General features: G+C 36.5%; 1 protein-coding gene, 6 non-coding genes and 3 gene segments (V, D, J or C); 4 read left to right on the top strand and 6 right to left on the bottom strand.

The window, feature by feature from the left end:
* Positions 1 to 1,145: 1,145 nt before the first annotated feature.
* On the bottom strand, positions 1,146 to 1,217 carry trnap-agg (transfer RNA proline (anticodon AGG)). Its single transcript has one exon. It is a non-coding gene; the product is annotated as a tRNA-Pro (tRNA).
* Positions 1,218 to 2,848: 1,631 nt separating this feature from the next.
* Positions 2,849 to 2,920, bottom strand: trnap-agg (transfer RNA proline (anticodon AGG)). The gene has a single exon. It is a non-coding gene; the product is annotated as a tRNA-Pro (tRNA).
* Positions 2,921 to 3,321: 401 nt separating this feature from the next.
* trnap-ugg (transfer RNA proline (anticodon UGG)) lies at positions 3,322 to 3,393 on the top strand. The gene has a single exon. It is a non-coding gene; the product is annotated as a tRNA-Pro (tRNA).
* A 548-nt stretch (positions 3,394 to 3,941) lies between these two features.
* Positions 3,942 to 4,013, bottom strand: trnap-agg (transfer RNA proline (anticodon AGG)). The gene has a single exon. It is a non-coding gene; the product is annotated as a tRNA-Pro (tRNA).
* A 674-nt stretch (positions 4,014 to 4,687) lies between these two features.
* On the top strand, positions 4,688 to 4,759 carry trnap-ugg (transfer RNA proline (anticodon UGG)). Its single transcript has one exon. It is a non-coding gene; the product is annotated as a tRNA-Pro (tRNA).
* Positions 4,760 to 5,326: 567 nt separating this feature from the next.
* Positions 5,327 to 5,398, bottom strand: trnap-agg (transfer RNA proline (anticodon AGG)). The gene has a single exon. It is a non-coding gene; the product is annotated as a tRNA-Pro (tRNA).
* Positions 5,399 to 6,266: 868 nt separating this feature from the next.
* On the bottom strand, positions 6,267 to 7,575 carry LOC127181669 (Ig kappa-b4 chain C region-like; the record flags this gene model as incomplete). The annotated part of the segment is given in 2 exon segments: positions 6,267 to 6,632; positions 7,536 to 7,575. Coding segments are annotated over 2 exon segments (366 nt in total), but the record flags the coding sequence as incomplete, so codon positions are not given.
* Positions 7,576 to 9,126: 1,551 nt separating this feature from the next.
* LOC127181541 (immunoglobulin lambda variable 3-25-like) lies at positions 9,127 to 10,425 on the top strand. The segment is given in 4 exon segments: positions 9,127 to 9,205; positions 9,426 to 9,533; positions 9,612 to 9,930; positions 10,410 to 10,425. Coding segments are annotated over 4 exon segments (516 nt in total).
* Positions 10,382 to 12,007, bottom strand: LOC127181668 (immunoglobulin kappa constant-like; the record flags this gene model as incomplete). The annotated part of the segment is given in 2 exon segments: positions 10,382 to 10,800; positions 11,920 to 12,007. Coding segments are annotated over 2 exon segments (414 nt in total), but the record flags the coding sequence as incomplete, so codon positions are not given.
* Positions 12,008 to 14,015: 2,008 nt separating this feature from the next.
* On the top strand, positions 14,016 to 17,115 carry LOC127181540 (immunoglobulin kappa light chain-like). Its single transcript, XM_051136318.1, has 3 exons — positions 14,016 to 14,022; positions 15,069 to 15,320; positions 16,613 to 17,115. The coding sequence occupies exons 1-3, from the start codon at positions 14,016 to 14,018 to the stop codon at positions 17,113 to 17,115; spliced, it is 762 nt and encodes a 253-aa protein (XP_050992275.1).
* Positions 17,116 to 21,637: the final 4,522 nt, after the last annotated feature.

Raw genomic sequence — 21,637 nt, 5'->3', positions numbered from 1 at the left:
AAGTGCGAATTATGCATATTCCCTCTCGACTTGTACCAGTGTGAAATATTTTTAGCTTATATCGTGTTTTCATTTTTATGTCACAAATGTCTTTTTATAAAGAGTATATATTACAGTATTAAATTAAAAATGGCTTCTGTTGTCTTTATTTAACTGTTTGATGTTCACAATGCTCATTAGATTAGGCCTATGTAACAAGATCGTCCTGATCATAGATACACTACCAGTCAAAAGTTTTTGAACAGTAAGATTTTTAATGTTTTTTAAAGAAGTCTCTTCTGCTCACCAAGCCTGCATTTATTTGCTCCAAAGTACAGCAAAGACAGTAAAATTTTGAAATATTTTTACTATTTAAAATAACGGTTTCACTTGATCCTTTAGCAATCATTTTAATATGCTGCATGCTGATCAAGAAACATATTATTATTATTATTATTATTATTATCAATATTTTAAACAGTTAAGCACATTTTTTCAGAATTCTTTGATGAATAGAAATATTAGCATTTATCTAAAATAAAAAGCTTTTGTGGGAGAAATTATAGAAATTAATGTTTATTTAGCAAGGATGCTTGAAAGTGGTCAGAAGTGATGATACAGACATATTTGCAAAAGATTTCTATTTCCGATAAACGCTGGGCTTCTGAACTTTCTATTCGTCAAAGAAACCTGAAAAAAAATATCCTCCGATGTTTGCAACATAATAATAATAATAGTACACTCTAAAAACTGCTGGGTTAAATAACCCAACACTGGGTAAAATATGGACAAACCCAGCGATTACATGTTTTTTGAGCAGCAAATAGGCATATTAGAGTGATTTCTGAAGGATCATATGGTACTAACATATGATGAGCTTTAATACACTGCATTTTAAAATAAATTCAAATAGAAAAGTTATTTTAAATAGTAAAAACATTTCAAAATGTACTGTTTTTGCAGTACTTTGGATCAAATAAATGCAGGATTGATAAGCAGAAGAGACTTCTTTAAAAAACATTACAAATCTTACTGTTCAAAAGCTTTTGACTAGTAGTGTAGACAGATGGTAATACTTTGAAGGCAACTCTTATTTTCTACATTAGCACTATACATACCAGTGCTGACTTTTATTGTTGTGAATTTTCCAAAGATAATGCAAAAGTGGGCTCGTCCGGGATTTGAACCCGGGACCTCTCGCACCCTAAGCGAGAATCATACCCCTAGACCAACGAGCCTTACAAATTCAGGGTAGTATGGTCTGTCACGTTGCATAGGAACATCTATAAAATGCGTTTGGGATTCTTATTTTGGTGGCGTCTACTGATTAATGGCGCCACCTGGTGGCATAAACTTGAAGTTACAGAGATGCCCTTTCAAATAAATTAGAATAATGCCAGAAAAGCAATTCGTTTGTGATATTATAGCTGATATTTTTTGATATCAGGAGTGCATAAAAGTTCACTTCGCAGTCCGCACGTTCACAGGACTTTATCATTAGCGGTTGAACTTGCGGCTCCTTGGTCTAGGAGTATGATTCTCGCTTTGGGTGCGAGAGGCCCGACGTTCAAATCCCGGATAAGCCCGTCTTTTCATTGCCAAAAGTTGAGAGTAACGGTACCGTGTCACGGTTCGATACGATTTCGGTACAACAGGAAAAAAACAACAAATCTGCTATGCTTGCTATGGTAAGTTTCTTTCATTTCTTTTAAACAGACAGTAGTACAAAAAAATAAATAAACAATAAATGACAGTGTTTTAAGATGATTTTGCTGGTACAAGGAAACAGTTTAAAGAATCGCGCCGGCGCACACAAACGCAAAACATATCAGTTCCAGGCTTCCAGCATTGTTAACTTGACAGCGCAGTTGATACTTTATCAAAATAAAATACAGTGAACCAAACGCGCCCGCCTCATTGTTTCAACGCTGGACCGCGACTGAAGTACAAAGCATATAATTTACATACTAAATAATAGTTTAGCATTTGGATGCATCACAAATATGGAAATATTATGGGATATTTGGATTTGTGCCGAATGAGATGGGTAGGATACACGAGCACAAAGCTCCATTTAGCAAACAGTTGAATGCGCCTTTAAAATAACGTTACACTCCTTCGTCAGTGAGAGACGTGTTCAGAATCAGCAAATGATCACTGTCTAGTGGGCTTTGTTTTCAAATGCACAACTCACGGCATTCGCTGTTCTTCTGCTGGCGATTATCAAACAGCGTTGCTTTACTGCGGGATTGAGGGTGAATTGCCTGTATTTGCTGTAATTCCTCATGCACCGAACCGAGATGTCCGTACCGTGACGGTTCGGTTCGAATACATGTATCGTTAAACCCCTATTAAACACTGAAGTTTCCTCTTGACTGTTGCTCTTAAAACCACATGTAAATATTTCCTTAAACCTGACCAGTGGCCAAGAAATGTCATTGCTTGTCTAAAATTTCGAGTCCCACTGCCAACTGTAATTTAATCAAAATTTGGAGTGTGCATGGTCACTACTGTATTCAAGACAAAATGATTTTTCAAAGATTTAATTACTTGAGTGATCACGCCATCAAAATAAAGTGAAATTAAATACTTACTTAAAAAATTCTTTGATGAAAACAGTTCTATTTTGTACCTCTTTTCTGTGGACTCTGTAACATAGAACTGTCTCTGGTCTGTAAACTTTTATATAGACCTGTGAATTGAAACTTTTAGTGGGCATATTCTATAAGGTTAGTCATGAACCTATTAGTTTGTAACTGTTGGAAAACCGTTTGACCTACCACAGCCTGTGCTACAGCATATTTAACCCAGTAAAACTTTATAAATAGTTAATGTAAAGTTGTATCAATTCCAAGATTCTAAAAGCATAGAGCTCGTCCGGGATTTGAACCCGGGACCTCTCGCACCCTAAGCGAGAATCATACCCCTAGACCAACGAACCTTGGAAATTTTGGGTAGGATGGCGTTCCACGTTGCATAGGACTATCAATGAAGTGCATTTGGGTTGCTTATTTTGGTGGCGTTTGGTGATTAATGACGCCACCTGGTGGCGGAAACCTGATAGCAGAGATAGGCACCGTCGGTCCTGGAGTGCCGATATCCTGCAGAGTTTAGCTCCAACCCTGAAAAAAACCTCACCTGCCTGTAGCCCTAGTAATCCTGAAGACCTTGATTAGCTTGTTCAGGTGTGTTTGATTAGAGTTGGAACTAAACGCTGCAGGTTGCCTGTCCCTGCTATAGAGCAAACACTTTTAGTATATCTTCATATTCTGCTTGATATCAGTAGTGCAGAAAGTTCACTTCGCACCTTCAAAGGATTTTATCCTGTGACTTTATCCAGCTGGCTCGTTGGTCTAGGGGTATGATTCTCGCTTTGGGTGCGAGAGGTCCCGGGTTCAAATCCCGGACGAGCCCGACTTTTCATTACCTGAAGTTAAGAGTAAAAAGTCAAAGTTAAGGCTCTTAAGTTTCCTCTTGACTGTAAATCTTTCCTTAAACCTCACCAGTGGCCAAGAAATGTCATTTCTTGTCAAAAATTTTCGAGTCCCACTGCCAACTGTAATTTAATAAAAATTGGAGTGTGCATGGTCACTACTGTATTCAAGACAAAATGATTTCTCAAACATTTGATTACTTGAGTGATCACGCCATCAAAATAAAATGAAATGAGATACTTAGACATTTCTTTGATGAAAACAAATGAAAACAATTCTATTGTGTACCTCGTCTCTATGGACTTTAACACAGAACTGTCTCTGGTCTGTAAACTTTTATATAGACCTGTGAATTGAAACTTTTAGTGGGAATATCTTGTAAGGTTAGTTATGAACCTATTCGGTTGTAACTGTTGGAAAACCGCTTGACCTACCACAGACTGTGCTACAGCATATTCAACCCAGTAAAACTTTAGCTATAAATAGTTAATGTAAAAGTTGTGTCAATTCCAAGATTCTAAAAGCATAGGGCTCGTCCGGGATTTGAACCCGGGACCTCTCGCACCCTAAGCGAGAATCATACCCCTAGACCAACGAGCCTTAGATGTTTATGGTAGGATGATGTGCCACGTTGCATAGGACTATCAAAGAAGTGCGTTTGGGACGCTTGTTTTGGTGGCGTTGGCTGAGTAATGGCGCCACCTGGTGGCGGAAACCTGAAGCTACAGAGGTGCCCTTTAGAACAGCAGTGCTTGGAAGGATGTAGATAATTAAACAGATGTTGAATCACAATATTATTTTCATAGTATAACCGAGTTGTTAATGTGAACACCAACGTGGTACAGGCGTGTGATCTGAAAATAAATTAAACTCTCGGTAAAACTTGGCTTATGGGAAATATCAACTACCTGTACTACAACTGCTTTAACAAGTGAGTAATATTTTTGTCAGACAGAATACCTAAATAAATATGTTTAAAACGTGTGCTGTTTTGTGCTGAAATAGGTTACTGGATACCTGCATGATTATTGGTCTTGTTATAGAGCAGATAGGCACCGTCGGTCCTGGAGTGCCGATATCCTGCAGAGTTTAGCTCCAACCCTGAAAAAACTCACCTGCCTGTAGCCCTAGTAATCCTGAAGACCTTGATTAGCTTGTTCAGGTGTGTTTGATTAGAGTTGAAAATAAACTCTGCAGGTCATCGGCACGTCAGGACCAACGTTGCCTATCCCTGCTATAGAGCAAACACTTATATCCTGCCAGCTAACCTAGCTGGCTCGTTGGTCTAGGGGTATGATTCTCGCTTTGGGTGCGAGAGGTCCCGGGTTCAAATCCCGGACGAGCCCTGCTTTTCATTACCGGAAGTTCAGAGTAAGAAGTCGATGTTCAAACTGCTTATAAAACATTGAGCTTTCAATGTTGCAGTAACTTGTAGAACCATGTGTAAATCCTTCTTTAAACCTGACCAATGGCCAAGAAATGACATTGCTTGTCTTAAGATTTTGGAGGCCCACTGCCAACTGTTATTTTATCAAAATTTGGAGTGTGGAAACTACTGTTCAAGATTCAAAAATGATGTTTCAAACATTTAATTACTTGAGTGATTACGCCATCAAAGTAAAATAACATGAGATGTTCAGAAATTTCTTTGATGAAAACAAATGAAAACTTGTACCTCTTTTTTTTTTAACATAGAAATGTATCAGTGGTCTGTTAATTTTTATATAGACTTGTGAGTTGAAACTTTTAGTGGGCATGTCCTGTAAAGTTAGTTATGAACCTATCAGTTTGTAACTGTTGGAAAAGCACTGGACCTATCATAGACTATATGGTATAGCATGTCTATCTCAGTAAACCTTTAGCTACAAATACTGTAAAGTAAATTCCAGGATTCTAAAACGTTTAAAATTTTCGGGCTCGTCCGGGATTTGAACCCGGGACCTCTCGCACCCTAAGCGAGAATCATACCCCTAGACCAACGAGCCTTGAATTGGTTGAAATCTCTGATGTTCCACGTTTCACACAGGAGATACAGGCCCATTGACAACGTGGATGTGTGATGCTTGTTCTGTTGGAATTACATGTTTAGAGCCATGTAGTGTCAAATGGCGACATCTAGTGGTTAACAAGCAGATGTGAGTTCTTCAGCAGGCGAGTACTTTGTTCAGAATATATGTTGCATTATGAATTTTGATTTGACATTTTTAAACAAGGCTGTGAAGGATTTGTACATTTGTTTGTTTGTAATATTGTGTAACTAGGTGTCTGAAAATATACCTTCTCAAAATGTTCCTGGTGACAGATGTCTATGGAAAATGTTGCACAATGACTCTACACCAACTCCTTAAGGCCCCGGTGTTACAGCAGAACTATAATATTAGTTCTGTTGATTAATAACTTTTATGTACCAGTAACTGAGATATAATCAGAATGTTTAATGTGTTCAAGATGTTCTCAGAAAGAGCATTTAAATTGTAAAGACACTTTGCATTGAACTGCATGCTTCAATGCACTGGAGGTCTTTATAGATCTGTGACTTTATGATTTTATGACTGACAGCTCTACTTCATCATGACAGATCATAAAGCAAACATGGCTTTAATAGCCTTTATCATTTGGATGCTTGCAACCTGCATGATCAGAAAGTCACTACTCACTGTAATCATAAACCAGCCATGGAAACAAAAATAAATAAATAAGGACAAAATAATACAAATTAATGATTCAAAAAGCTTTTATTTGGAAAAATAAAAACAACACAATAACACATTCATCATATGTGTTAAAGCAGGCTTAAAGAAAGTACACAATGTTGTTTGTCCATTAGCCCATTGTGTCTTTGAATATGAGTGAACAATTATGCATGACTATAATCTATGTCTGTGTGTGTATTTCACTGGTCATCACTGCACTGCTGTGTGTTGAGACTCTTGGTCACTGCATTGTGGGACGGGTGAGTGGCACCACAGCTGACGGTTGTTACTCTGCTCCACTCACTCTCAGTGAGGCTCAGGCTGCTGCTCCAGCTGTACAGTCCATCCTTCTGCAGCTGACTGGGACTCAGATTGACACCAGAGCTCCTGCTGCTGCCGTCCACCTTCCAGCTCAGCTTCCAGTCAGAGGGGAATCCCTTACTGGCCACACACAGCACTGTAGCCTTACCCTGCTGCAGCTCGTCTCTGGAGGGCGGCAGCACTGTGAGAGTGGGACGAGCAGCAGCTAAAGAAATACATAGAGATGGAAACCGTGAAGTTTCAGTCTTCTGAAAAACAGCTCTATCAGTCATTCTGAGTGTCTTTCACTTCCCTTTAGGAGATTCAGAGTTAATCAAGCAGATCTGAGTACAGTCCATAAAAACACATTTACTGACTCATAATATTCAAAATATTCAGATCAGTAATCATTATAATATATGGTAACATTTTGCAATAAGGTTTCATTTGTTAAGAAAACTATAGTTAACATGAACTAACATTGAAATAATACTACAAAAGCATTTCATAATCTTAGTTAATGTTAATTTCAACATAAAATGAAAAAACAAAAAAAAATTTTGTAAAACAAAATTATTTAATGGACCTGCACTAACATGAACTAACATGATAAACATGATATCTGACTAATATGTACATACTGGTTTTAATTATCTAGCTCTTAGATTACGATTTGTAATAACATGCTCAGACAATAAAATTATTTTGTGTTTTATTCAAGAAATATTTCACAGAAAATTAAGATTTTGTGTTTTGTTTCTATATTAAAATATCCAAAAGAAAAAAAAAACATTTTCATTTGACAATCATTAAACATTTAGATTTATAATTTTATATATAACAATATATTTAGATTTTTATATTTGTTTAGTTTCCAATTATAGAGTAATGGAACCAATATCTGAAACATGAGTAACATATACTCCTCATGTGTAAAAAAAAAAAAAAAAAAAAAAAAAAAAATATACTAACAATTACAATTTACTAGTTAAATAAATAAATTATTGATTGTGGTTATGTTGCACAAGCTAAATTTAGATTTTTTCCCCCCTTTTGTTCTTGTATCCCTTATTCTGTGTTTTTCCTTTTTTATATAAATATTTTTTTAAAATAGAAAGAGATTACTTACTTCCAAATGAGAGTCGAGTTCCTCCACCGAAACTCCACCACAGTGATACAAACAAATACAAACATCAAAACTCACAACAACACTGACACTGACCTTAAGAGTAACACTAAAACTAATAAAGCATTTCAGTTTAATGCAGTCACGTCAAAAACAGAAATACATTGTTAATAAATAAAATGCTGCAAAATGTATTTTTATTGATTTTGAGGTAAATTCCAGGATGCATCTGAGTGTGTTTTGCATATTAACTGAACACTGCACTTAAAACTCCACTGATGATTATTAGTGTGTGACACTGACACATACACACATAAGAAACAATGATTTCTCTTATACTAATGCTGTGGACACTTGCTCAAGGTACAAACAAATATTTTTACATTATGACAAAAAATCTCCTAAACTCCTGATCTATCAAGTCACTGAACTTGAATCTGGAGTCGCAGATCGGTTCAGTGGAAGTGGGTCTGAACCTGATTTCACACTGAACATACATGATGTCCAGCTTGAGGATGCAGGAGTTTATTACTGTATGGGGGTTTATGAAGGCCCAGTATTCACACAGTGACACAGCATCATACAAAAACCTCCCTCATTCAGAAACCTGTGAATACTGAGAAGTTCACAATATCAAAATTAGTCTTACTCTCTAGTTAATTCAGTATGAATGAAATTTGAATAAACACATTCTGGCTGTACTTGTAACCAAACATATTCTCAAATTTATAATTTTACTTGTTTTAATCCTAAACAGAGAACTGTATAAATTTCAGGCTATCAGTGCCATATTTTGTAACATTTTAAACAACAATTAAAACATAAAATTATTCAATCTGTTCATGAAATTTTAATTGCATTATTTCAGCTGAAAAGAATATAAATGAAGAAATGTTAACCTTATGCAAATTCATCTTACGCTAATCATCTTTAACTCAGTTGTCAAGATTTACAGCTTTCAAAAGCAGATTCAGAGGCTCGAATAACACATCATATTATTTTGCATATGAACATGAAATTATCATACCATAATTCTCATTTAAATTCTATCTTTAGTTTTAAAATGTAAGTATTCCTGCTCCTCACAACCACAAAATTATGCACGTTATACATAATTTCATGATATATACATTATAAATGCAATTATTAAACATGTACAGTTTTATTTATTTATTTATTTATTTTTATTTTGTAGAGTAGTTGATATTTAATGTTAAGTCAGACATCATGATCAACATCTGTTCATGGAAGAACATCATTTGTTGGCTCTGGAACATTCATTGTGTGTGCTAAGCATATCCTAACCCTAGCCATAAACTATGGCATAATAATAATAGGTTGATAAAAACACTAAATCTTTCTGCATGTTACATCACCAGTAGCAGACAAAAAGTGCCTGTCTTTATGAAGGAATCATTCAGTCAAAAATATCACTGAAAAATATCAGTTGAAATATGTTCTTTGACAGTCAGAGAGGTTGTTGTTCTCAGAAAGAACATTTACATTGTGAAGACACTTTGCATTGAGCTGCATGCTTCAGTGCTCTGGAGGTCTTTATAGATCTGTGACTTTATGATTTTATGACTGACAGCTCTCCTTCATGATAACAGATCCAAAAGCAAACATGACTTTAATAGCCATCATTATTTGGACACTCACAACCTGCACCTGGAGTAAGTATATAGAAATTCATATCATCAGCTGATTTACAGAAATACTCAAAATTAAACAATTCACAGATCCACTGCAGATGATCAAGATGTAGTTTAGACTTTATTTACTGTAAATACTATATGTATTTATAAACATTATTATATATTATGCATATATATTATTACTCAAATGTGCTTTTCAGTTTTATATTATTCTACAGCATTTTTTGTCTCTCTTCAGGTTCTGTGGGGCAAATTCTGACTCAATCTGAAGATCAAACAGTGAAGCCTGATCAGACTGTCACTATTCACTGTAATCATAAACCAGCAGTAAACCGTTTTAAAACAGGTACCTCTCAGTACTGCATGGCCTGGTACCATCAGATTCCTGGAGAAGTTCCTAAACTCCTGATCTATTTCACATCAGAGCGAGCTTCAGGTGTTTCTTCTAGATTCAGTGGCAGTGAAAGTGGAAACCACATGGATTTTACTCTGACCATCAGTGGAGTCCAGCCTGAAGATTCAGGAGTTTATTACTGTCAGAGTCTATATAACAAGGGAGTCTCTGGCACCACAGACTTGGTGTTCACACAGTGTAAAAGCATCATACAAAAACCTACTTGTGTGAGACTGCAGCGTTGCAGCTTTGAGCTTCTGCAGATGTTGATGTTGAAGATCCTTATTCACCTCACTGACTTTACACACAAACACACACATACACAGAGATTCTTTAAGGCTGATGAACTGTTGATTTTCATTATTTTTTCACACTTCTCAATACATTTTAATAATAAACATCAGAATGTCACAGTCACCAGATCAGACCACATGAATCTCAAACTTGATCAAACTATAAACAAAAGCGTTTCAATTTTCCACAAATTTAAATACCTTTTTTAAATAATCACCATAATAAGCTTGAATGTATATTTTAACTAAATATTTGAACAATGTAATTATCAGGATAAACTAAAACCAGTTCAGAGGATAGTGCATCCAGTATAATTTCTAACTATATAAAAATAATAATAGTATTTCAGCATGTTGATGTAAACTTTTAGTTTCCGTTTGTTTTAAAAAAGTTTAAAATAATATTAAATAAGGACAACATAATACAAATGAATGATTCAAAAAGCTTTTATTTGGGAGCAATAAAAAACAATAAAATAACACAATAAACATTCATACGCATTAAAGAAAATACACAATGTTGTTTGTCTGTTAGCCCATTGATTCTATGAGTATGAGTGAACAATTATGCAATGACTATAATTTATGTCAGTGTGTATTTCACTGGTCATCACTGCACTGCTGTGTGTTGAAGCTCTTGGTCACTGCATTGTGGGACGGGTGAGTGGCGTCACAGCTGACAGTTGTTGCTGTGCTCCACTCACTCTCAGTGAGGCTCAGGCTGCTGCTCCAGCTGTACAGTCCATCCTTCTGCAGCTGACTGGGACTCAGATTGACACCAGAGCTCCTGCTGCTGCCGTCCACCTTCCAGCTCAGCTTCCAGTCAGAGGGGAATCCATTACTGGCCACACACAGCACTGTAGCCTTACCCTGCTGCAGCTCGTCTCTGGAGGGCGGCAGCACCGTGAGAGTGGGACCAGCTGCAGCTAAAGAGAGACAGAGAGATGGAAACTGTGATGTTTCATTCTTCTGAAAAACAGCTCTATCAGTCATTCTGAGTGTCTTTCACTTCCCTTTAAGAGATTCAGAGTTCAAGCAGATCTGAAGTGCAGCAGCCCATAAAACACATTTTACCAGCCATCACACATATATCTATATTTAAATTTAAAACAATTTATTCATTATACATAATGTTATATTATTGTTTCTGACCTCATTTGTTTAAATTATTGTTCAATTATTGTAAAAAATGTATTGTACTGTATTACTCAGTTACAGCTACTGGTAGTTTGAAAACTACACCAGAGAAGAATACACATTGTTGTAGACTTATTGTCTTTTTAATGTTAAAAGTTTTAATTTGTTAAGCAGATCATAAGTGCAATAACCTGTAATAACACATTATTTATTCATATTACAATATTCAGTGTTTATGAAAAAATTAAGATTTATATCTATATGAGACTTGAATTTATATATTGGATTTATATCTACGTTTCAGGTTTATATTCTGAACAATATATTCAGACTTTAAAAAGAAAATAATTTTGTATTTGATAAATATTCCAGCAAAAATTTAGGTGTTTTATTCCTATATACATTAAATAGTGTCCCTTTTTTTCTCCTTGAATAATGTAAAAATGAAAGAAATGTATTTTCAGTTCATAATTACACATTCATGGTTGACCATGATTCATGGTCAAATCTAATCACCAACAATACAGATGTTTATATGTGTTTACTTGTATGTATTTTACAGTACTTATTTATAGTAACTGAGACTGTTGAAGTTTATTTGCTTTTCTACTTAGCAATACGAAATTAAATTAATGCAGAATTAATGTATCCGGTAGTTAGAACAGTAGTTAGACATATTTCTATTTCTTGTGAAAAAATAATCTACCAAATACATACATTTTTATTTACCACTCAAATAGATAAAAAGGTCATTAAATAAGCAAATTATTTGAAAAGTATATATGCTTGTAGTCATGTCAATCAAGGCAAAAAAGGTCTGAGGATAGCCTATTTTCTTATTCTTGGTCTGTTCCTCTTCTTGTTGTTATGACTAACTAAATAATTAATTAAAATAGAAAGAGATTTACTTCCAACTGAGAGTCGAGTTCCTCCACCGAACGTGTACCACAGTGATACAAACTCAATCAGTGCCTGTACAAAAATCTCCTGCACTAAAACTAATGCTGAGATCAACACTAACACTCATGATAACACTGTAAAAATGTTTTTTTAGTTTAGTTTTGCTCAGTCTGGGTACACTGGGTCTGCTTGCTCAAGGTTCAACAATATATTTTCCACATTATGGAATTAATCATTTGGATTTTTGTTTTGATAATTTAATTTGTGCTTTCTTTTTAGCTTTATTATATCTAGTTTGACTGCTTTCTGCGGTCACATTGCTCACATATCTCTTTATCTGTATTCTGAATTACTTGTAATATTAGTTTTTGCACTCTCTCTCAGTGTCTCATGAAGAGGTTCAGTCTCCTGAGTCTCTGTCTGCTAAAGCATGAGATTCTGTCTCTATCAACTGCACTGGGACCAGCGGAGTTGATGATGACACAAGCTGGTATCTGCTGAAACCTGGAGAAGCTCCTAAACTCCTGATATATGGAGCCAGTCAGCGCCATTCTGGAGTCCCAGATCAGTTCAGTGGAAGTCAGACTAGACTTAAGTTCACACTGAATCTACGTGGAGTCCAGACTGAGGATGCAGGAGATTATTACTGTATGGGGTCTTATTGTGGTCCAGTGTTCACACAGTGAAACCTCCCTCAGTCTGACAGCACAGAGAATATGAGTTCACAATGTCAGCCAGTTACAATATCATCAGATAAGTTGTGCTTAATTATATTTGCAAATACAGATTGCACATCAATAAAATTATACACACTGATTAATTAATTAAATTTAGTTAATTATAAATGAAAACATGAAATCCATGTGTCTGTTTCAATGGTAAAATAACACAACAGAAGTAACAATCTGTCAATGATATTTTAATTGTAATTTCAGATTTTAAATGAATTCAGCTGAAATGAAGCCTAGACCAACGAGACCTCGAAGTTCTGGGTGGATGGTGTGCCATGTTGCATGGGATCATCTATAAAGTCCGTTTCGGATGCATATTTCTGTGGCGTCTACTGATTAATAACAAACCTGAAGTTACAGAGGTGCCTTTTAAATAAATGAGAATAATGCCAGAAAAGCAATTAGCTTGCGATATTAAAGCAGTGCTTGATGTAAATAAAAAAAGATAAAAGATCTAAAATCTAAAAGATTGCTTGCCATAAACCGCTGCCATGTAAGTTTAATTCATATTTCCCCTTTAAAACAGCATATAATTTCATAACAGTATTCCTCCTTGCACCGAATATAACCGTGTTTACAGTATGGCAAGTCTACAATTACTCCATAAAAAAAGACTAGAAACGGCCACATTTTTTTTCAAAAGCCCTCTTGAAACACATTTAAAATACACATTAAACACTTACTTTGAGACCCGTGATGATTATCGTCAAAAAGTTAAGAGCACAGATTCAACTTGCTGCAGATTCACTCAGCGTCTTCCTCAATTCTCGCCAGCGCCTTCACCATACTTAAAGGGGTCCTATTATGCTCTTTTACAAAGTCTTGATTTTGTTTTGGGGTGTACTACAACATGCTTTCATGCTTGGTGGTTCGAAAAACGCATTATTTTTTTAACATAATTTACATTATTACAATACATTTCTCCCAGCCTGGCACATAAGGCTCGATTAGTTCTGGGTTTAATGAAGGGCCGCCTTCCAAAAAACGAAATGTGCTGTGACTGGTTAGCTGCCCCACTGCGTTGCGATTGGCGAACAGCTTAGGCGGTATGTCAGTACTGCCCTTGTCAAAGAAGCAAGTTCCGTGTACAACTGTTAGTGCAAGCTAGAGTAAAGTGATTCTTACATTTTAAATATGAATATTTTTCTTACAAAAACGCATCGATTCGCTACAGGAGGCCTTTATTAACCCCCCGGAGCTGTGTGAGGCACTTTTTATTATGGATGGATGCATATTATTGGACTTGTTTTGGATTGATGAGGAGAAACACCCGTCTAACATGCCGTTCTAAAGCTTGGGAGTGCCAGGATAATTTTTAATATAACTCCGATTGCATTCGTCTGAAAGAAGGAAGTCTTATACACGTAGGATGCATGGAGGGTGAGTAAATAATACGCTACAGTAGTGTTGGGTCCTATTATCAGCCTGTGAGATCGCCAATACATGATATTATCGTGCTAATGTATTTAATTATTTACCTGCTTAGTTTCATTGCCCGAAACCAGCTCCAGCATAAGGCTAAAAGCAGCATAACATTATCAAAGAACATCATCACTGATTAGCCTAGCCTATTCTAGTGCAAGTTTATGCATTTTTTTAAAAAACACTCGCATTATAAGTGAAGCTATCTACACCGTATGATGAATAAATCTCTTACCACACACTGCACACGTCTGCAGCATTGCGGCTCAGACTTGGCAACCGGAGTAGATCGGGGCTTTGGCATGTCTTTCGACCCCCTGTACTGAACACGTCTGCAGTGCATTACAGCTCTGAAGCGGCCACTCTAGTCAATGCTTGTGTTTATACCAGCTGCGCTGGGGCTCATTGAAGCAGTTTTCCTCGCTGCATTGCTAAAGTTAGGCTAATCACCCACCTCGTCCCTACCCTCACTTCAACAATTCGAATTTCCATGGGCGGGATTTAATTTACTGATATTCTAATGGACCACGTTGTGACATCATTACATGCGGAAAACAAAAGCTGTAGTCCAAAGGAGTCGTTCGTTGTAGTTCTTGACAAGGGATTTTTTAAAAACGAAATATCTCTTTTTGGAGTGGACTTTGAGATTTGTAACTTTGTAGATCTTTTTTATGCCCAAAGATACACACCACACACTGACTAAAGTTCAAAATCTCGCGGCCATATCACATTCCCACAAGTTAATATATCATGGGGACGATAAAATTAAGTGAACTGAACATGTCCCCTCCCGGTCACCGTAGTGGACACTTGCTTAAGGTACAAAAAAAATATTTTACAGGACAAAAAAAAAACCAGTGGAATTTACTGTTCAAAAGCGTGAATTTGTGCTTTGCTTTTGTGCTTTTTAACACTTTTATAGCGGACGTAAATATCTCTTTGCTTGTATTTTGAAGTATTAAAGTAATATTTGTTTTTGATCTCTCTCTCTGTGTCTTATGAAGAGGTTCAGTCTCCTGAGTCTCTGTCTGTTAAAGCAGGAGATTCTGTCTTTATCAGATTCACTGGGACCAGCGGAGTTGGAAGCGACATGAGCTGGCATCTGCAGAAACCTAGAGAATCTCCTAAACTCCTGATCTCTCAAGTCAGTGAACTTAAATCTGGAGTCCTAGATCGGTTCAGTGGAAATGGATATTACCCTGATTTCATACTGAACATACATGGAGACCAGACCGAGGATGCAGGAGTTTATTACTGTATGGGGGAATACCATGACAGGTTCAGACAGTGAAACAACATCATACAAAAACCTTGCTCAGTTTGACACCTTGAAAATATGTGAATGCTGAGAAGTTCACAATATCAATATCATAATTAGTCTTACTTACTAGTTAGTTCGGAATGAATGGAATTTGAATAAACATATTATGGCTGTGTTTGTAACCAAGCATACGGTATTTTCACATTTATCTTTTTAATTTTTTTTAAATTTTTTTATTTATTTATTTATTTTTTAATTCTAATACAAATCTGTATACATTTCAGGCTAGGTAATCTGAAACATTTTAAACAACAGTTAAAACAGTGGTTAATATTTAAATTATTCAATTGTTCATGAAATTGTGTTGCCATTATTTCAGTTGAAAAGAATATAAATGAAGAAATGTTAGCCTTATGCCAGTTATCTGCAATTATTTTTTGACTCTTGACTCTTTTGACTTTTTTGTCAAGATTCTACAACTTTCAATAGCAGATTCAGAGGCTGGAATAACTGTTTAAATGCAGCATGTATAAACACATCACATTATTTTCTATGTGAACATGAAATTAGACAAACAAAACATGCATGTGTGTATGCTAAAGAAATATATCCTAGCAAAAATAAAAGGGAAATTAAGAACGCTGAATCTTTCTGCGTGTTACATCCCCAGTTTGAGACAAAAAGTGCATTTCTTTATGAAATGAAGGAATTATTCAGTCAAAAATATCTGGCTCAGCCAGATTATCAGTTGAAATATGTTCTTTGACAGTACGAGAGGTTGTTGTTCTCAGAAAGAACATTTACATTGTGAAGACACTTTACATTGATTTGCATGCTTAGAGTTCTCTGGAGGTTTTTATAGATCTGTGACTTTATGATTTTATGACTGACAGCTCTCATTCACCATAACAGATCATAAAGCAAACATGACTTTAATAGCCGTCATTTCACAGATCCACAGGTTCTGAGATCAAGATGTAGTTTAGACTTAATTTACTACAAATACTGTACATTAATTAACTTATATATATTCTTTTTTTTTTTACTGTTTCACCTGAGCATGTGCATTAAATATGACATTAATTTTGAACTTTAACTAATATGTTTTGATCCTAAAGTCAAGTCCTTTATTGTCATGATCATTTAAATGGAAAGAAATGCTTAGCAACAGTAAAAAATATTGTGTGCTTGGTCTGACAGATGCATTATAAGTAGGTTTGAGACTTTTAAATGTGCTCATCAGTTTTTTATTTTAATTATTTTACACTGTTTTCTGTGTCTCTTCAGGTTCTGTGGGGCAGACTGTGACTCAGTCTGAAGATCAAGCCGTCGAACCTCATCAGACTGTGACTATTCACTGTAATCATAAACCAGCTGTAAACCTTATTAAACCAGGTACCTCTCAGTATTGCATGTCCTGGTACCATCAGATTCCTGGAGAAGTTCCTAAACTCCTGATCTATTACACATCAGACAGAGCTTCAGGTGTTTCTTCTAGATTCAGTGGCAGTGAAAGTGGAAACCACATGGATTTTATTCTGACCATCAGTGGAGTCCAGCCTGAAGATTCAGGAGTTTATTACTGTCAGAGTCTATATAACAAGGGAGTCTCTGGCACCAAGGACTGGGTGTTCACACAGTGTAAAAGCATTGTACAAAAACCTACATGTGTGAGACTGCAGCGATGCAGCTTTGAGCTTCTGCAGATGTTTATGTTGTTGAAGATCATTATTCACCTCACTGACTTTACACAAAAACACAGAGACTCTCTTTTAATGCTGAACTGTTGATTTGTCCATTATTATCAGATGCTCCACATTGTATATATTTTGTTGATAATAAACCCTAGAATGTCTTAAGTTTCCACATGAATTACAATCCAATAAATCCCATCCAAACTTAATGAAAGCAAACTCACCATGGCCAAGCACCTTTTCAAGTTCATGCTTTAACTAACAATATGAATAGCCCAGTTCAATGTGAAATAAGTGAGAATTCATATTTTGTATTATTCTGTATTTGTTAACAACCACAACAGGTTTTCCCTGCTATATTTAAAATGAAATATATAAGCTATTTATTTTTTCTTGTGATGCTGATGTTCAACTTCATTCATATGAATGATAAAAACATGTAAATTAATAAAATAAAAATAAAATTAATTAAATACTATAGTAAAAGAAAGAAAATAAAAAATAAGGACAAAATAATACAAATTAATGATTTAAAAAGCTTGTATCTGGCAAAACACACTTTTAATAAAATTCATAAGTGTTAAAGCAAGCTCAAAGAAAGTACACAATGTTGTTTGTCCATTAGCCCATTGATTCTTTAAGTATGAATGAACAATTGGTCATCATCGCACTGCTGTGTGCTGAAGCTTTTGGTCACTGGATTGTGGGATGGGTGAGTGGCGTCACAGCTGAAGTTTTTACTCTGCTCCACTCACTCTCAGTGAGGCTCAGGCTGCTGCTTCAGCTGTACAGTCCATCCTTCTGCAGCTGACTGGGACTCAGATTGACACCAGAGCTCCTGCTGCCGCCATCCACCTTCCAGCTCAGCTTCCAGTCAGAGGGGAATCCCTTACTGGCCACACACAGCACTGTAGCCTTACCCTGCTGCAGCTCCTCTCTGGAGGGCGGCAGCACCGTGAGAGTGGGACCAGTGTCAGCTAAAGAGAGAGGAAAACGGTTAAGTTTTGTTCGTCTGAAAAACAGCTTTATCAGTATTTATTATAATACATGCTAACACTTTACAATAAGGTTTCATTTGTTAACCTTAACCTTGGAAAATTATAGTTAACACAAACTAACATTGCATAACACTACAAAAGCATTTAATAATCTTAATAATAAGATTGTTAATGTTAATTTTTTAATTAAAAAAAAAAATGTTTTGTAAAACAAAATTACTTAATGGACATGAGCTAACGTACAAATACAGAGTTCTGGCATGAAACTCTAGATGGTGCAATCCGATAGGTCTAACTCCTTCTGACCTAATGACATCATTATCACATGGCACAGCTGATTGGTTCTCTCCTGTATCCAGGCGCAGCGCCAGAAATTTTTCTCTACCGGACATAAGGAGAGCCAGACGAATATGTGGGGGTGTTTTTTTTTTTTTTTTTTTTAAATAAAAGCAGCAGTGGTACACACCCCATTTAACAAAAGTATAGTTTAAATTGTAACCTATTTGGCGAAATAATAGGCATGTTATTCGAAATAGACACAAGCTGACCAGAGCCTATGTCGGCAAATCAATGCCATTAATAACCGAGCGCACCACTGATGCTGGCGCGCGCGGTAAATCACGTCCGCGAGAGGAAAACAGATCTACACGCGAGGAAACGGGAACCGCGAGCTCCTGTCAAACCTTCCCGCGCGCGTGACATGTTCTCTGCACGCAATACAAGCCCTCGCGCGCGCATGATCATTCCCACATCCTCGTGCTCAATCTTCTCTCACCTACTTGCGCGAACAATTTTATTTTTGTCAGTCGTGGGGCGGGACTTGCTGTTTTAATTGTAATCTCAAACGCCATTGGTTACCTCCTCTTTTCCGGAAGTCAGCTGTGATTGGACGCCTGTGCACGCAATACAACCGTGCTGCTTTTATTCTTAAAGTGCTATTATTGTTATTATTATTATTATTATTATTATTATTATTATTAACAATTACGTCGGTTCGTGTAACCGTATCTCCGTATTCTTCATTACACGTCTTGTTTGGTCTTATTTCGTATCATTGCATGTTAAAAATAATGTACTTTGTTATGCAGACGCAAAATGTGAAACTGCAGTCTTATTCGCATAGGCTAGCATTTTTATAAATATTTGTAAAATATTATATATTCAGCATATTCTACTTAACCTATTTTGTACCTATCTTATCTATAATTATTTAATTCATAAATTAGTAATTAAAATTTTATTTTTTTTAAAAGCGACATCTTGATGGACAACAACTAATGATCAACAAGCGGCATCAGTCCGTCAGATCATTTCAAAATGTAAAATAGCCTTCAATTTATAAGTTATAATTGCATCTGTCTCGGATGTAGACTGGTCAAGATTTATTTTAATAAACCTATTTATGCGGAATGTGGAATTCACCTAATGCATAACAGAGAAGCGTCCGCGCGATCACTTTTATTTTTCCTGATAATGAAACTAATTTTATTTCTGTAAACTCATAATAACGACAAACGTTGCCTTTGTGGAGTAATGAGAACAAACAGGACGGGCTTTCTGCCATCTCAAGCGAGTTACAAAAAAGAACCGAAACTCATCGTATGACTGTCTCACATACATGAGAAATATATCTATAGATATAAAGTTTAAAATGTCTACTTTTAAACAAATTCAAAACAAAATCAAATACCCCTGATTATGTAATCTGTGTGAAGGTTGCATTTCTCTCTATAGGCGTCTCCGTTTTTAAAGCATACGGATTTCCGTAGTAGGATAAATTCCGCTTTCAGAACTATCACATTGATTTTTTCCTCAGAAACAAAACACGAATTTATTGAAGAAAACCAAAAAGCATCTGAGGGTTGCCCCCCCTAAAAATATAATTACAAGCGACTCTGTGTATTTTAAATAATATAATGGATATATATTTAAAATAATTGTGTAAGTAGTAAAACAATTTAAACGCACAAAAAAAAAAAAAAAAAAACGTTTTATGCGACAAAATTCAAAAGCCTTTTGAAGATGTCGTTAAATATTTATTTTACCATATTAAAGGTAAATTTCTGGCTGAAGTAAGTTTTTCATCTCAGTTTTCATTCAAAATGAGACAAACCTGCTATTATTTTAATCTCCAAATCTGTTATTTATCAGTGTAGATAGTCTATTAAAGCTTGGCAAACCATCACAAGACACTAACCACTTTTATATTCCAGTCGCGCTGATGGGGAACGTCAAGGTGCGTTCACACCAGACGCGAATGAAGCGTTAAGCGCGAGTGATTTACATGTTAAGTCAATGCAAAGACGCGAATAGACATCCTGCGGCGCGATTCGCGCGAATGGCGCGGCGCGAATGACGCGATTCGCGCGAATGGCGCGGCGCGAATGGAGCGTTTTGGGCGTTTGACGCGTGAACGCGTGATTCGCGCGAGTTGAAAAATCTGAACTTTGGCGAAAATTCGCGCCGCGTTAACCAATCAGAAGCTTGCTCTAGTAGCTAGACATAGCAAGCAGAGGGAGAAATCCGAAACAACAATGGAGGACAAAATCATCGTCCCTGTATATGGATACCCGGAGCTGTACGATACATCTTCGTACTTTTATAGAAACAGGAATAAAAAGAATCCTGCTTGGAAGAAAGTGAGTGAGGAGGTCAGACAATCTGGTAAGTTGTAAATAACGCTCTTTACTCAGTTTGAGCTATATACATATTGACGGACTGATCTGATGGACCCAGACACGGCGCCGAACGAGTCTACGCCGTTTTTCAGCCTTCCATAGCACATCAAGACACATCACACCAGACGCGAATGAAGCGTTAAGCGCGAGCGATTTACATGTTAAGTCAATGCAAAGACGCGAATAGACATCCTGCGGCGCGATTCGCGCGAATGACGCGATTCGCGCGAATGGCGCGGAGCGAATGGAGCGTTTTGGGCGTTTGACGCGTGAACGCGTGATTCGCGCGAGTTGAAAAATCTGAACTTTGGCGAATATTCGCGCCGCGTTAACCAATCAGGAGCTTGCTCTAGTAGTGGCGTGATTAGCGAGCGGAGGCAGAAATCCCAAGCAAAAATGGAGGACAAAATCATTATCGCTGTATGTGGACACCCGGACCTGTACGATACTTCTTCATACTTCTATAAAAACAGGAATAAAAAGGATCTTGCTTGGAAGAAAGTGAGTGAGGAGGTCGGACAACCTGGTAAGTTATAAAAAACTCAATTTTCAAACTTTACTCAATTTGAGCTATATATATTTATATACATATTAAGATTACAAGCTAGCTAAAGCTGGCAAATTGAGCTTATTCTGAGTTATGCCTGGCAGAAGACCCTCCCATGACGCGAATTCGCGTCTGTTGTGAAGCGAATTTCACACGCGAATGAAGCGAATTTCACGCGCGAGTGAAGCGAGTAAACTCAAAATGTTCAAGCGTCCAACTACGCGCGAATAGCGCGATTTATTCGCGCAAGTCGCGTCTGGTGTGAACGCACAGTAACACTGCGTTACAATCTGCCCCGCTACATTAAACTATGCTATTCTATGACATTAGCAATGTAGTTTTCACTACTTTCTTTTATGGATTTTAAAAAGAAACCACAAGAAACAGGCGAATAA

This window comes from Labeo rohita, chromosome 19, assembly GCF_022985175.1.
Source record: "Labeo rohita strain BAU-BD-2019 chromosome 19, IGBB_LRoh.1.0, whole genome shotgun sequence".
Lineage (NCBI taxonomy): Eukaryota > Metazoa > Chordata > Actinopteri > Cypriniformes > Cyprinidae > Labeo > Labeo rohita.
This window is presented reverse-complemented; position numbering and strand designations above follow the sequence as displayed.